The sequence below is a fragment of the Toxotes jaculatrix genome, chromosome 14 (assembly GCF_017976425.1).
Source record: "Toxotes jaculatrix isolate fToxJac2 chromosome 14, fToxJac2.pri, whole genome shotgun sequence".
In the NCBI taxonomy this organism is placed as follows: domain Eukaryota; kingdom Metazoa; phylum Chordata; class Actinopteri; family Toxotidae; genus Toxotes; species Toxotes jaculatrix.
Genome location: NC_054407.1, coordinates 1,737,739 through 1,753,613, shown reverse-complemented (window position 1 = coordinate 1,753,613; position 15,875 = coordinate 1,737,739). Strand labels below are relative to the sequence as shown.

The 15,875-nt window shown below is 42.6% G+C and overlaps 1 protein-coding gene across 1 annotated transcript; it reads left to right on the top strand.

The window, feature by feature from the left end:
• The first annotated feature begins 9,807 nt into the window (after positions 1–9,807).
• On the top strand, positions 9,808–11,555 carry LOC121193223 (zinc finger protein 519-like). Its single transcript, XM_041055437.1, has 2 exons — positions 9,808–10,083; positions 10,433–11,555. The coding sequence occupies exons 1-2, from the start codon at positions 9,909–9,911 to the stop codon at positions 11,263–11,265; spliced, it is 1,008 nt and encodes a 335-aa protein (XP_040911371.1). The 5' UTR covers positions 9,808–9,908; the 3' UTR covers positions 11,266–11,555.
• Positions 11,556–15,875: the final 4,320 nt, after the last annotated feature.

Below are 15,875 nucleotides of genomic sequence, written 5' to 3'. Positions count from 1 at the left end.
AAAACATTAATGAACTGTAGTGCACTTTAATGGAACTGTTCACCAGGTCAGTCACACCAAGCCTTTATTGTTGAGTCAGTCGGTGTCTTTCTGCTGCAGGATGAGGTGTTGTGCGATGGCTACAGACTTTTAGTTGAATGCTGCTGCTTCCTCTCAACTTTTCTCTTACGTAAAGATCCACACAGAACCATCTGGATGGAAACCAAGCTCGTGCATATCTCAGTGTATTTTACACGTGTGTCTGCTTCTGCCGTTTGTGTGTGAGAGCGTGTGTGTGTGTGTGTGTGTGTATGTGTGGGTGGGCAGTGGACAGGATATGTTCGGAGATGCACTCAGAGCTGATGGAAGCCAACAGCTGCCTTACCATTTTACAGAGTGACGTGGTGGTGGGTGAGAAGGGCCCGGGCAGGAATGTGAAGCGCTTGGCTAATTCTCCCTGTGCCGGGTCCTGAGAGAGCGGCTCCATTTCTATCAGTCTGTCTATGGATCTGTTCAGACCTGTTGTGTTTTTTTTTTGTTTGTTTTTTTTATCTGGTTTTGTGTGTCTGTTGTCCTCTATAAAACATCAGATGCACATTAGACAATCATAGGAGTTTTAATCCAAAATGGACGGATGAAAACAACCACAGCCTCATAGTTTTTCCAGGGTTTATTGCAATTTTGTGAATGGTTTTATACTTTCTGTCTGGTTTGTAGGAGCAGATGTCACACTGTCATTTTGGAACTAAATTCTTCTTTTAATTAACAAGTGATAGATTCTTTTTAACATGTTCACCTTCTGTCTGCCTTCACTGATACTTAGTACTTAACCATGAAATTCTGGTTCTAGTATGACAGCTGTATATACCTCTGTATGTGTATGTGTGTGTGTGTTTGTGTGTTGGGATTTTTTGAACTTGAAAAAAGAAACTGAAACCAAGCCTAGTTTAATTCATTCAGACACACTCCCTGAGTGTATCCTCACACTCCCAGTTTCATGATGAAATGAAAGTATTGAGATAGTGAATTTTAATCTAATTTAATTTAATCTTAGCAGCTGAATTACTGAAATTCAGGGAGTGTGTTTTCAACCCAGAGCTGAATTCTTAACAGGAAAGCTGTGTGGATGTGAATAAAGTCAGTGACTACTCTGTGTGAGGTGTGTCAGTACAGTGCAGTATACACCCAGCAGTAGAGCAGTAGTTGTTGTTTTCAGTAGAAAGTTAGTAGTTAGAAAGTTAGCATGGTTATCTTGGTAGCAAAGTAAACCAAACTAAAAATAATGACTGGTTGATGACAGTTAAAACTGAATATTGCATATTGATTGTTAAATGCATAGATTGGACTGGAAGCTGCCAGGTCTGACCTGATTTCCCTCCCTGTAGTTTTGGTTTGGTTAGCTAAATGCATGCTAACGAAATTCTAAACTGTTACCTGCACGTCTGTCCTCTGTCCCTCTGTCCTGAATCAGGACAAAGGGAGACGAATGATGACACTATGATGTGAGGTCTCAGTCTCCTTTTTCAACACCAAAGCTGACAACATAACCCAAAACACCACAGTGACCATGTTCTGCATGATCGAAAGACGAATGTGTCCTACACCGTACGGTGACTGCTACTCACTGATATTCTGTTTTTCTTTGGAATATATTTTATAACATACTATATTTTGGAATATGCAATACACTAAGGTACAACTTTGTAAGCGTGCTGACAGTTTCAGTCCAAGAAAATTTTCTGCAGTTTTTTTTCCTCTTTTGCATTGAGCTCATGTTTGAATCTACTTTTGCTGAAGGGCTACTGTTAGCTTAATCATTTTAGCTGTAGGCTACAACTGTATTTTGCCATTAATTTGAGCATTGCTACACTAACAGTTACTCCTCTGTTAGGGAAAGGCATTTTCAGACATTGATGTTGAGTTGATAATGATTTCTCATCCTTTCACCGTACAGTTTAGGCTAAATCTGCTGTAGAGCCCTTGTCACACACAGTGAATTACTGCCAAGACCTGTGGTTTTACCAACACAGAACATCCAAGGAATCCTAAACTTAAATCCTTTGCTTAAGTATTTTGCCTTCACAGTTTATTTGCTAGAAAGGTTAGAGCTGTGATTCCGAATATATATATATACATATACATATACATAGTATTTATTTATTTATTCATATTTTAAAGGGAAAACATGCATCTTGCAGCTTTAGCCAATGAAATACTTTGTTTGCTGATACATACAGTGTACAGTCAGGTATACGCTCAACCTCTGAGATTTCTTTTTTGATTCTTTCAGTTTCTCAGTGAATATATTTAGAATTTTATTCTGTAGATTAATGAGGTGGTTTATTGTTTACGTTTAGATATAGATCAGATTTGTGCATGGGTTGGATGATGTTGATCACGTTGTTCTGTTGTGTGTGTGTGTGTGCGTGTGGGATCCTGTTCGGATTTGGCCAGGCAGAAGCAGAGACCGAGATTGTGATTGGCCGGAGGGCGTGCATTATTTTCAGATAACTGCACAGCTGTAATTTTAAATTCTGTTTGTTTCGGACCATAAGAAGTTCCTTTGAACTGTTGAACGCCCTGAAATGTGATCAGACCGTACTTTGGATCGTTTTGTCCAGAGCTCATGGTATAAATCTGATTAATCCACTCACCTGTAGGTTTATGGACAATGATACGGTGTGCAGAAGCACTTTGATACCCATTAGTGTTATAAGATCAATCATTTACATTGTGAGGAACGTTTAACATTTTCAGATGCTGTTAATGGAGTCAAAGCTGCTGGTGTGTGAATGCTGGTTTCAGAATGAAGTGTTGGCCCCTAACACGCATGATGCCATGTTGAATATGTTCATATATTTGAATGAAAGGTTTAGATAGGACTATTTGAACTCTTAATTAAGTTTACAGTAGGAAGAGGAAAAGCATTGTCTTAAACGTGTTTCCACCCTGATGGCTGGATTTAGCATAGTTCGTTTTTCTTATGAAATGATTGTGGTGCCTTGTTTAGCATGCGGATATTGGCTGCTTTTGTTTTGTTAGTTTGTTAGTGGGGGTCAGAGTAAAGTATTGTATAAAGTGTGTGTGTATTCATTGGTGTTAGTTGTCAGTCTTGACGGTTGGGAATGGATTAAAGCAAAAGTTTTTAGCTTTTATTATTATTATTATTTTTTAGATTAATAACCTGATGAAAAACTCTGTTTCCATTCATTTAAAGGATCCCATGGAAAGTCTATCAGAAACACCACTGACACACATCTTCATTCCATCACTGGTAATTTAGTGCCCTCTATCTGCAGGGGAATAGGCTTCCTCTCTCTGTCTATAAGTCTATAAATAAAATAAGTAAAGGGGCGTGTCCAAACTGAAACACAATGTTAAATTGTTCTTTAAAGGGTAACTACAGCCTCTCTCTCAGCATATCGAAAAAATACAATAGAGGGGGGCATCGACTGTAGGATCGTGGCATCAGGGGACACGTGGGACACCGAGAGACCACTGCTCAGTGCAGCATGGACAGCAGAGTAGAGCTGGTAGTTCTAACCAGCTACAAGAAGCTACTGTCAGACTCTTATTTGTGCACTGGAAAAGCAGAGAGTGTGGTGGAGCTTTGACAGCCACTAGAGGAACATTTGTGGCCCTTTGAGAGCTATAGCAGCTCTGCTATGAGATGCTCTCTGGTGTGTGTGTGTGTGTGTGATGCCGTAGTCCTGCTGCTGCAGAGTATTATTTCATGTACAATGTAGTCTTTCAGCTCTTAGCGGGCTTCCTGATGCTAATGCTATCAGCAGCTCTGTGTGAGAGGCACACTGAGGTGCCAGTTAGCCAGTGTTCTGCATTATACTTAGCACAGCAGCTGCTGCCACAGTTGGGGGCAGCGGGGCGGCGGGGAGGGGGGGGGGGGGGTGGTCAAAAATACAAAATAGACCCAGAGCAGAGTGTTTCCTATTTCGTCATGGTTAGGGAGGGGAAGGGGAATTCATTCGCCTGAACCTAACTTTCAAATCCAAGCACACAGATTGAAGCTAATTTTGATCAGAAATAGATAAATGATGGCAATAACAGCTCACACGAGGTCTTAAATATCACAGAACACCTGACACATTGTACACAGGCAATTTTATGGTGGAAAAAATGGTGTATTGAAGCTTTTTGCAAATTTCCTTACAGATTATAAATCTAAGTTTGGTAAATGTTTAAAGGATTTTCTTATCCCTGCTTCGGAGAGAATTCCCAGTTGACCGCTTTTCATCAAATAGCCGTTACATAATAATAATCACATATGTATATATTTCAAGCAATGTATTACAAAGGAAGATGCATTGTTGAGTTTTTCTTGTCGTTTTATATGGTTTTTACTTGAATTTGTTGCTGCCGTACTGGAAGGTGAGCAGAGTGAACGGCTGTTAAGGAACACGTACTGTCTGTGGGCGATGATGGACGGCGATGGCAAGCATGAATAGTTCTGTGCTGTTGTAGCTGTTAGAGGACCGGTTGGGCTTATTGGCGTTGTAGTAGGTGAAGCGAGTCGGCATTATGATATTAAAGCTCATAGTTCACATGCAGAAGCATGAAAGTCTGATCTCAAAACTGCATTAGACTCGCTCTCCAGCAAATTCATTCAGGTCGATCATAGGATTCTTCACCCGGTCACATCGGTCGACACCTTTCAACTGGAATGGCACTCGATGGAGGACATACCTCCACCAAAAACAATCCCACACATCTGTCTGGTTCCTATAATAGAAAAATAAAAGTAGTCTGATAACATAAATTATTTTGTCATAAAACATACGGATGATTCAAAACATGAGTGGAGGAGCCTCAGATTTAAAACTGTGTGTCTTCATTGTACACAGAGCAGAAACACTGGCATCTGATTGAGGTACAGCTCTGCCCATTGGTTTAAAGGAATAATGACATCAGCCAGAAGTTGCACAAGAAACGTCTGCTGTTATACTCATGTTTGTCACCACAGACCACAAAATGATTAGAATCCCAGTAACACTCCTCAGATAGAAGCGCTGAAATGAACGGACAGTGCTGCATCTTCTCTTTGTAGCAACCTGCCCACACAAAAAGACCCTTTTGCTTTTTTAATGCTGAGCTATTTTCAGCCTGAACGCTCACTTATTAGGAAGAAATCTTTGGGCATACCCTCGGCCTTCATCTCCCTCATCATACCCTGAGGGAGGCCTCTGGAGGACACAAACGTCTTCCTCATAAATAAGAACTACATGCTTTTTTTTTAATATATATATGTAAACTTTCGGTTCCTTTGCTGGAGTGTGGGTGTTGTACAGTTTTAAGCAGAGAAAATACTAACATCACGCTTTACTCTGGTCTGATCTTAGAGAGGAAACAGGCTTGTTACAGAGAGAGGTCATTTGAGTAGGAAAGAGGAAGGATTCAAACAACGCTGGTCTGAAACGTCTTTGATGAAATGTTTTTGAAGAGAACGGGGAAGAGAAGGGAAGAGGGTCCTATCAGGATGTATCAGGAATGTTTTCGTGGGTTAAATTTGAATTTGCAGCTCATTTGAAATTGAAAACCTGGCTCGTTTATTTTACGAGAGCAGTCAGCCTGGAGCGAGGTTGAAGCTCTTGTCCGTGAAATAGAAATAGAAAATGTCGGATAGTGGATTTTACTGACAAATGAAGGTGGAGCCTTTGATTGTTTGTGCGTAGAACGAGCTCCAGCGTTTTTGCTTGTCAAAATTTCGATTTGTACAGTTTAGTTTCTATTAATTCTACCTGATGTGCCACCAACAGGACAATCTATTGTGACTCATAGAAGTGAAAATGAAATTCTTTTTTTTTTTTTTTCTCTGTATAGGGTTTCTACATCACTGTATATTGTGTATGGTTTTTGAGGCATTTTGAGAGCCTTTTTCTAAAACTGTTCATGAATGTACTTTGAATATTTGGCTTGTTTGTTAAATGCTACTATCATCTCGACTGTTGCTGGTGATACAGTGCCCATCAGTTTATTTCTTCTTCTTTTCTGTTTTATTTTTGTTTTGCTTTTTGGTAGTTGTTCCTATGGATTATTAAATAAAAAAAAAGTGGGTTTACATTTAATACCATATGTTTGTGTATCCTTTGTCCCCTGACTGTGCTAATCGCTGCGGTTAAAATGCAATAAACATATGATCATTGCACTATTCTCATCTAGAGCAGTCAGACAAAGGCTGGGAAGAAAAAAAAAAAAACAAGGGGCATTCCCTGTTGCTTAAGTTGAGCGGGCCCCCAGCGTGCAGCGCTCTCTTCCATTAGAGATGCTTTGACTCCAAAGTGTGAAAGTTGGCTCGGCTCTCTTTATGACCAGAATAGTCCTGATGGCTGACAGCTGCTGGCCTGCCTGGAGACTGCAGCACAACACTGAAGGTTTCAGAGAGGTGAAGCTTTGACACAGAAAGTTAACATGAGGCCTACTGCGTTGTATTTACCAGGGTGGATAAGGTGGTGGTGGTGGGGGGTCAGCTTCACACTCCCCACACCTTTACAGCTAACTTCACTCTTTTAGCTCTCCTTTTTCATTGTCCATGCAACCATGCAATACCCTGTCTCCCTCCAGAGAGTTCTGACATAAACCAGCTCTTGATGGCCACTGGGCTCACAGTGCACTGCCATCTGGACCAGGAGACCAGAATCTATGTGTTGATTTTGCTTTTCACTATTATGGAATTGTTCAACGAATTAATATTTTCATTTTGCCCAGATCTGACCTTCAGTTTATACCATAGGTGGCAAAGTAAAGCAGGAAATCCCTGAGGGGCTGTAAATGAATTTTCTGTTGATAGAGTGACAGTGGTACACTGTGAGAGAGGTCATCATTGTATGCTTATGTCATATAAGCATATAACATTATGCTTATGTTATATAAGCATACAATGGAGACAAACATGAAACACAAGGAAGGGGAAGACCTATGGGAAAACACAAGGAGGAGGGAGAGGCAAAGCTGATACCCTAACATCACCCCCGGCCCTCTGAGAGCCATGAGGTAACCCACCAGACTTGTCAGGATGGGACCAATTGAACTGAACTCCAGTTGAACCAGACTCCCTGACTGGTAGTCCAAAAGGAATGACTGGTGGTCTAACCCAAGACCGCTCTTCAGAACCATATCCATCCTAGTCAACCAGATAATGTAGACCTCGTCTACATTATCACGTCCAGAAGCAGGTGGACAGAGAAGGCAAGCTGGTCATCAATGAGCTGCTCGGGTGGAGGCTGGAGGGCACAGGGAACTGGTAGCTGTGAGATGGGGTAAGTTGGGTGAATCTTCATGGAGCTGGACAGTTTTAACTAAACAATAGTTGAGTTGACAATCAACGACAATTATGCTGCACAGAAGGAAGCCCTGACTCACATCTGGTGGCCTTATAGTATTTTTGAACTCTTGTCAATACATAAGGTCTCTTGAATCCCAGAAACTATAACTCCCCCGCCCCAGAGGCAAAAATACATTTTAACAATGAGTCTACCTTTTCCAGACTGGCTGAAAACAGATCCCTGACCCATGAAGTGATTGGCTCAATTTACCCCGAGACATTTGAGGGGAGGGCCCAGACATTCATCTCTCAGAATTAAACCCTGTAGTCTGAGCAGCCCCCCTCCCCCCCCACCCCTGCCCCTCCACCCTATGGCTGGACTCTGCTGGTCCGTCTGTCCTGTCAGGAGAGGATTAAGATGAACTTAGTCCACGTTCTACGGTTTGGGAGGTACGGTATTTCAGTGCGGGAATTACCAAGGTCAAACGGCATCGGTTTCAGGCTGCCACCAGTATGTGAATGAGAGACAGCGTCAAACCTCAACCATCTCCCGATGCACACACCCTCTCTTATTTCACAGGTCATCACTTCTCTGCTCTGGGATACCACACATGTTAACATTTGCATCGGTTTTCACCAAGCAGAGAGCAAGTCGCCCAGTCTGACCCACGGTTCTGCAAATGCTCTTCGAACACCTCGCTCTGGAGCACCAAGCTTTACTGGTATTGTTCCACATGTTATAACCTTACCTCACTACCTACTACTACAACCTCACTAAGGTGTCCACACTCCAGAGACACCTCATGGAAGACACACTGGTAATAGTGTAAGTAAGGTAAATTAAGAGCCTCCATGTTTTTGTGTGAACTGATGCCTCAAAACAGAAGTTAGTGTTTATGACATAGAGAGTTGACCAAATGATGTGTTTGGTGTTGTTAGAACAACAGAACTGACAACAATATGCTGACAAATGAACACAAATGGACTTAGTTTTACATTTCAATGCCTTCCTTTTTTGCACCTGCCTTACTCCTATACCTGATGTCGCCGCCCCCCCCCCCCCCCATGTACAGTGTGCACAGCTGGTCCTGAGGAGGTACATCACCTTCAGCTCCTGTAACAGTGTCACTGTGGGGACACCTGTGTTGTACCTCAACTAGCAGCTCTAATGAGCAGCTCTCTGAATATAGCACAGTTATAAGTAAGGTCATGTGTTACGTTTACTGTCACTGAAGAGAAATAAATCTCTTTCATGTACAACACCATTTTTTTGGCAAACCAAGCCCAAACCACCAGCACAAACTGGGACCAGAGTTAGCCAGTGGGGTGTTTTTATACTTGGATCAGCAGCTGCTGCCACAGTCACACAGTCTGATAAAAGATACAAGCTAATTTTTTCTATACACTATGAATGCTGTTGGAAAAATAACCTGTTTACATCATGTGCCGACAAAAATCTTTGTGGTGTATCTTCAAATAATTTAGTGTATAGTTCCTTTAAAAGGAACCGCCCCATTTTCTAATGTTACGAAGGAAAAAGGCATATAAAAACCATTTATTACTGCAATGTAAACATGTCTCACCAGTGTAAACACCAGTGCTATAACATGTTAAAATAATCTGCTTTTAAATAATTGATTAACTTTCATAGTTGGTGCTTCTTGCAGGCAAATCAAGCACATGAAGCTTCACCTATCTACTCAGGACCTGAGCTCCTCTTTTTGGACCAGTAAAAGTTTTGGAGCACGTGTATGTGCATGTGTACGTGTATATATTGTTACTAACTACCCTCAGACTTGATTCTACATACACACACACCTCCCTGTCTTGTTGATTCTGAGAAGGACAGTAATCATATCTGGAGCTCAGAAGGCTCCTAATGAATGACGGCAGTGAGCAGCTGATTATGTACCTCTGCCGCCCTGTAATAACTTTATTTATAAAACACTTTCAAAATGGTCAGCAAATATAGATTAACAACCACACATTTAAAATATTTTTTATCTATTTTATACATCCATTTCTTTCTCTGTCTATCTCTCCCACCAACCATCCAAATGATCATCATCATGGGTCAGGAAGCTTTTTTTTTTTCTGTTTTCTTCAATTTCTCTATTCATTCTTTGGTCTGGTTGGTTTTTATTTGGCAGATCCAGTCTGAAAATGTGTAACTGTAGCTGTGACTAAAGGTCTGTTGAAACATGCAAAAACAGAAAATCCATATGCACTATTTTGCCTCACATTTAAAAAAAGAAAAAAAAAAGATATGTAATAAATCCATCATCAAGAGAAACATAGCGGCTGTGTGCTATACAAAACAGTGTAGAGAAAGAACATGGTCATTTGGGGAGACAGAGAAGACACCACACAGTTGTGATGATTAGACTGAGGCTGGGATTATGTGGGCTGGCATGGCACGTGGCAAAGATGGACAAACATGGACTGTGTGGAAAAACTGTGAAACACCTACTCCTAACAATCTAAACCTGCAATCTAATCCTAACCTGTGAGAGGCAGCACTGTGCCACAACGCATCACGCGTCTGCCGGAAACCCAGGAGAAGAAGTCGGTTAGCTCTCAGTGACAACAGAGACAGAATAGTACACAGTGTTTTTTTTCCCTTTGCTTTGCTTTGACCAGTCACCTGTGGAACATGTGGAGACTCCAGAGTCTGAAGGTTTTTATCAACCAGCGGCTGACTGCGGCAGTGGAGGAGGTAATTGGCCGTTTGGAGAAAACGATAACCGAGTATGAAGAGGAGATGGCGCACCGCCACCACAGGCTGTTGGAGACGGCGCTAAAACCCGAGGAGGAGCGGCAGAGAGCGGGTCTGTATCATATAAGACGTTTATAGCTTTGTTGGTGTTGTATGGAGTCAGGCTAAGCTAGCTGTTAGCCCCAGCTAGCTTAGCACAAGCTAAAGGTGTATGTTTACATGTCCATAAAATAATGGCCTATTCAGTTATACCTGAACTCCTGACCCACTTGCGGAAGACAGCAACTAGCTTACAGTGCGTAAGCCCCGTTGTGGACTGTCTTCTCCGCAGATTGGGGGACATAACACCGCAAGAGAGACAAGTGATAGCAAGCGGTGTAAATGGGTATTTCTTTGGTGAATGCCGGGTTCACATTAATAAAGGTGTGAAGCTTCATTTACACTTTGTGTCTGTATTTCAGTGTTTTGTGCAGATGTCCAGCAGCAGTTGGTGATTAAAGAGGAGGCTCTTTCTGAGCAGCAGCAGCAGCAGCAGCAGCAGTGGAGCCCCAGCCTGGACCAGGAGGACCCACAGTGCCCACACATTAAAGAGGAAAAAGAGGATTTCTGGACCGAGGAGGTTAGGAGTCAGCTCACAGGACTGCACGAGGACCATATCACCAAGCTCCCATCCACGCATGTGCCTGTGAAGAGTGAGGAGAGGGAGAAATCTCAGTCCTCACAGCTTCATCAGAGACAAACTGAGGACTGCCAAGAGACAGAACCTACAGCCAGCAGCTCAACTGGACAGGTGAAAACAGAACCTGATGGAGAGGACTATGGAGGACCAGGACCAGACAGGATCTTAGTATCTGATTTTAAATTTGAATCTGAATCTGATGGCAAGACCTCACACTCTTTTGAAGCCAGTGGCGATGACTGGAAGGAGATCAGGAAACCTCAGACGGATTTAAATACTGTGAAAAATACGGTTCCTGTGAGTGATATGGGATGCAGCACGGCCGTTAAATCATTCAGCTGCTCAAAATGTGGGAAAAGATTTGGCCAGAAGCACCATCTGCAGACACACATGAGGTGTCACACCGGGGAGAAGCCTTTCAGTTGCTCTCTCTGTGGTAAAAGATTCACTCAGAAGGGAAACCTGACGCAGCACCTGACGGTCCACACGCGGGAGAAACCGTGCAGCTGTCCGGTTTGTGGGGAACGATTTTCACAGAGAGGAAATCTGACACAGCACATGACAGTCCACACAAGAGAAAAGCTCTCTGACTGCACTGTGATTCGATTTGAATAACACTCATGACTGGTGTTACCTGAATCCTTCTGCTCTGATGTTTCATGGAATGACAGTGTTTGAACATTACAGTGAGATGACTGTACTTGCCTGTGTCAGGAAGCAGGGGGCGCTCCTTCACTGCTGTAGGGTGGAGGTGTGAACAAAACCAGCAGGGCTCTGCTCTGGAGGAGCATTTCTCCTCTACAATACTATTCACAACAACCTCTCACACTCACCGTCACACACACACACACACACACCCTACAGAGAGAGAGAGCTGGGTTTACACTAGTGTATCTCTTCATCTGGGAGGGGTGGGTTCAGGGATTTGTGTTTATGTTGAAAACCCAATAAACAGAATGATATGAGAATGTGAAGTATCTGTCACGTTGTTGTTTAAAGAAACACGGGCACAACAAACACATAATCAACTATGTGATTTAATCTGTCAAATCGTTTTGTGAAAGCAGCTCAGACCCTGTAAGTTTTATCATTTATTTCTGTAAAACTGTCACCGTCGTGATTTATCCTATAAACTAATATAGGATAAATAAAATTTATCCTATATTCGAACTAAAAACCCACAACAATATCAATCTGCAGAAAAGGCTTTAGAGAAGGAAGGGGGGGTGGGGGGGGGGGGTGAGAGGTCAGCTGGCTCAGTACATCACAGGGGATACAGAGGCCTCATGACCTATACAGCAAGAAGTCATCAAAAAAAACTCATCTGTTGAGCCATCATTCTTGAAGTTAAAGTCCAATAAGAGACTAGCTGTCACTGTCTGTGCAGTTCACTGTTCGAGCCTTTAGAGATTAAATCTGTAAATATGATAGGATTTCCTTCCTGTGCAGCAACACATCAAGATTTGGAAGGCCTCTATCTCTAAGTCCCACTGAGAGAATAGAGGAAAACCCTAAAACTGAGTAAAGACAGTGTTAATCCTGTTTCCATTTTGTCCACTATATATCACCAAAGCTCTTTTGCATACGGTGCATCACCCACTGTCTATTAAAAGGTACTAGGACAAACTAAAGGCCAATTGATGGCCTTATCAAAAAGAGCGTCATTCTCGCTGTTAGTGTTGTGGCTGTGCAGGTTTGTGGTTATTACAGAGGTGTGTGCTGTGTGTTTCCCATCTCTGCTCCTGTTGTTGTTCAGCTGTCGTTCACACAGTTTTTCATGTTTTGTTAGAGCATGCTTTTGAGTGCATATGTGGAACATATCTGCATATGCACAACTCCCTTTGTTGTATATGTCAGAGTCCCTTTCTCATTAAATAACCATCTATAATGTGAAGCAATGTAGTCTAGTCACAGAAGAGTCACACGAGGGAAGGTGTGAACTTGACCGCTGGAGTAAGAGGTAGAAAAGAGATATTGGTGTTAAGTTTGCTATATAAGTTTTGAGTTCCACAAAAGAAAACCCATCCGGGGCTCATTGTATCGGGCTGCTGTGAGACAGGGGAGAGTGAAGTGACACATCTTCCAAATCTGAACCCGTAAACTCACTTGTAAACTCACAATACTTCCACTTCCACTGCATCTATACACCAACCTGTAAAAACACAGCATAAGAAAACGTAAACTCCACTGACTCCACAGCAAAACGTTAACCAGTCTCTGCTCATGACAAACTAATGACCCGTTCTTTTGCAAAACTTGCAAAAGTTTGCAAGTTAGTGTTATAAAACCAACAAATCCCTCATGTGCAACCTCGACAAACACCGGTTTTGAATGACCACAATTAACTGACATGAGCTTGCGTTAGCCACAGGCACGTGTTGGCACGCGCTTGTGGCTAACGCGGGCCAACAACTGTGAACTGACAAGAAACTAACGTCAGCACATTAACACTAAGCAAACTTTAGCATTTAACCAAAGTGTTGTCCCTAGAAAGATCTTTCGGGTAAACAGTTTCCCCAGAAAGATTCCTACAAATAGCGGCTTTCAAAAACCCACAACTTTCAGCCACAGCAGCCAGTAAGAGAAGAGCAAATCAGGACTCAGCACTCACTCAGCTCAAACCTGCTGCTACAGGCAGCAGAATTTTGAACGGGCCCTCCTTTTGCAGAAATTTAACACGCTAGTTTATCTCTGATCAGAATTAAAAATAATAATAATAATTACAACCAAATCCAGGTTTACAGTGCGTGACATGCATTGGGAGGTCTCAGGTGAACTGATAGGGAATGACCCTGATGTTCTGACATGACACTGGGATAACTAGTATTTTTCAGTTGGACTATGTTGTATAGTTTGTACAAGTGACAACCTCAATCTCTGATCCTCTGGCAGGGATGTGCCTAAGTCCCTGCTCAGGACCAAAGGAAGCAGATCCAGACTCTGCAGCTCTGAGGGCAGATGAACCTGCAGAGAGCAACAGCAGAAGAGAGGAGAGGAGAGGAGAGAAAGAACAGAACTACAGGAAAGGGAAGAGGTTGAGTTAGCAACATGTATTAATGGGATATGGATGAGTACAGATAGAGAGAGGAGCTCAGTGCATGATGGGAAGATGTCTGAAAACTTGGGACAGTATCTGCATCATATCCACAGTGCACCTCCACAGCTGAAGCCACTTCCTGTTCACTTCAGATGCTGTAATAAAGTTTATTCTACTCTCAGTGAATTCAGCATGTCAGGAGCTGGACGAAGGCTTTCATGTCAGGTGTATGATGTGCTGTTGGGTGGGATGTCGTGACAGTGACGTCACTGTGCGGGAAGTCAAGCCATCCAGAAAAAGGAAGGTTGGAGGAAAAAAAAAAACACGCTTTCCACGCGACCACCGTCCCCTCTGAAAATGTCCACACTGCAAACACTGAAAACTTTTATCGACCAGCGGCTCTCTGCGGCTGTCGATGAGATATTCGGCCTGCTGGAAACAACAATATCAAACTACGAAGAAGAGATAAATCGCCAGCGCAGGCTGCTGGAGGATGAGAGGTCTGAGTTCTTGATGAGCAGCAAAGCAGGTTTGAAGAAGTTTTTCTTCGCTAACGAAACACCACCCACTCTTTGTTTGTCATTGAGAGTAAATGAGTGAACGGCCGGAAACGGTGTTTGTGCAGGGAGAATGAGAAAAGGTCAGTTAGCTTCCACCCGCTGCGTCAAGGTAAACCGAATTAAAGTCGGAAGTGAAGCGTCAAGGACCTTCAGAGTAAAAGCAGAAAAGTAACAAAGGTGTGCTGTGTTGTTGTTATGGGCAGTTCACGTAGGGCTTCAGCGCATCCGTTTAACAGAGTGTATTATTATTTTAAAGACGTGCTAATATCTAGTGTCCCGCGACCGAGGCTAGGCCTTCTACCTCATGTTTGGGGTGAAGGAGGTGACACCGGAAGTAATTCCCCAAATCCTAAACAATGGCACGAAGTTAAGTTTGCTAAACATTACAAGAGAAGTAGGTTTTTCAGGACCGGATGCCTGTACTATGGAGCAGGCTTTATGGTCATTGATTGAGGTTTGACCCTGGGTTTCCATGGTTACAGCAGTGATGGTACATCACCATGGTAACTCATCCTGTACACCTAAACTTCAGAGGATCAAATCAAAATCTGTCAATAGCCCAGCTACTGACCAATCAAATCACTGCAAAGCCAGAGTCATCTTTCCTACAGGATCCTGACAGGGACAAAATAGTTTACAATGAAGTGACAAATGATAAAAAGCATCAGATAGTTTTTAAAGATGAGTGGAATGGTTTTTCTTTTGGAGGCTTTTCATGTGTTCACTCTGGAGAGTTTATCACTGAATCATAAATCTCATAGCTTCATTTCAAGTGAAGTGATTCTTTAATCTGACAGAATTACAGACAGCGGTGATGCTTTGACTCTGATTCCATCAGTGCAGCTCAGCTGATCATCACCTTCACATGTCACTATATCTGAATTTACCTGCAGATGTCACTGTTTCTTTTCATACCATGTTAAGTGCTTTATTCATGGTCCTAAGGATGTGGCTTGAAACTAACACTCAGCCTCTTTCTCATGAACTCGCTTGTAGCCAGATGGATAAACCCAGAGTTAACTGAGCCAGCTGATAACCAGAAATATCCTAGGCATGTTGAACTTGCTTCATATTAGTCACAGAGACATTATACCACTGTTCTTCCCGGCTGAGTAATCCTCCATATGACAACTAAAATAACCTTTACATGTAAAATCAGTGGAGCGCCCCTTTAAATGTGATTAATGCAGGTTCCTGTACATCCTCAACATCCTCGGTCAGACTCAGCGTCTGCTTATCATTGAGGCCTCATTTACCTGACAGGGGCTTTAACAGGTCAGATATCTGAAGCTCTTAGAGGCCCGCATGTGATCAGTTGACCAGAAACATAACCAGCTATAACGACTTCAGCATTGAGTCAGGGACATGGCTGTTGTTCATCTGTCAGGCCATAAGATGAATTCAGTTTGAGGTTATGGCAAGAAATCCTGCTTTCCTGAGAGAGAGAGAGAGAGAGAGAGAGAATTGGAAGTTGTTTTGAACCAACAGGAAAACCTTTACCTGTCAGTGTGTGTGACAGCTCCTGTGTTTCCTTGATTTGCAGACATGCAACAAGCGATGAGATTTCGGGTTGTCATCGATCACGATGTCAAGAAAATAACTTTCCAGAACGGTGTCCCGTCGTCTGT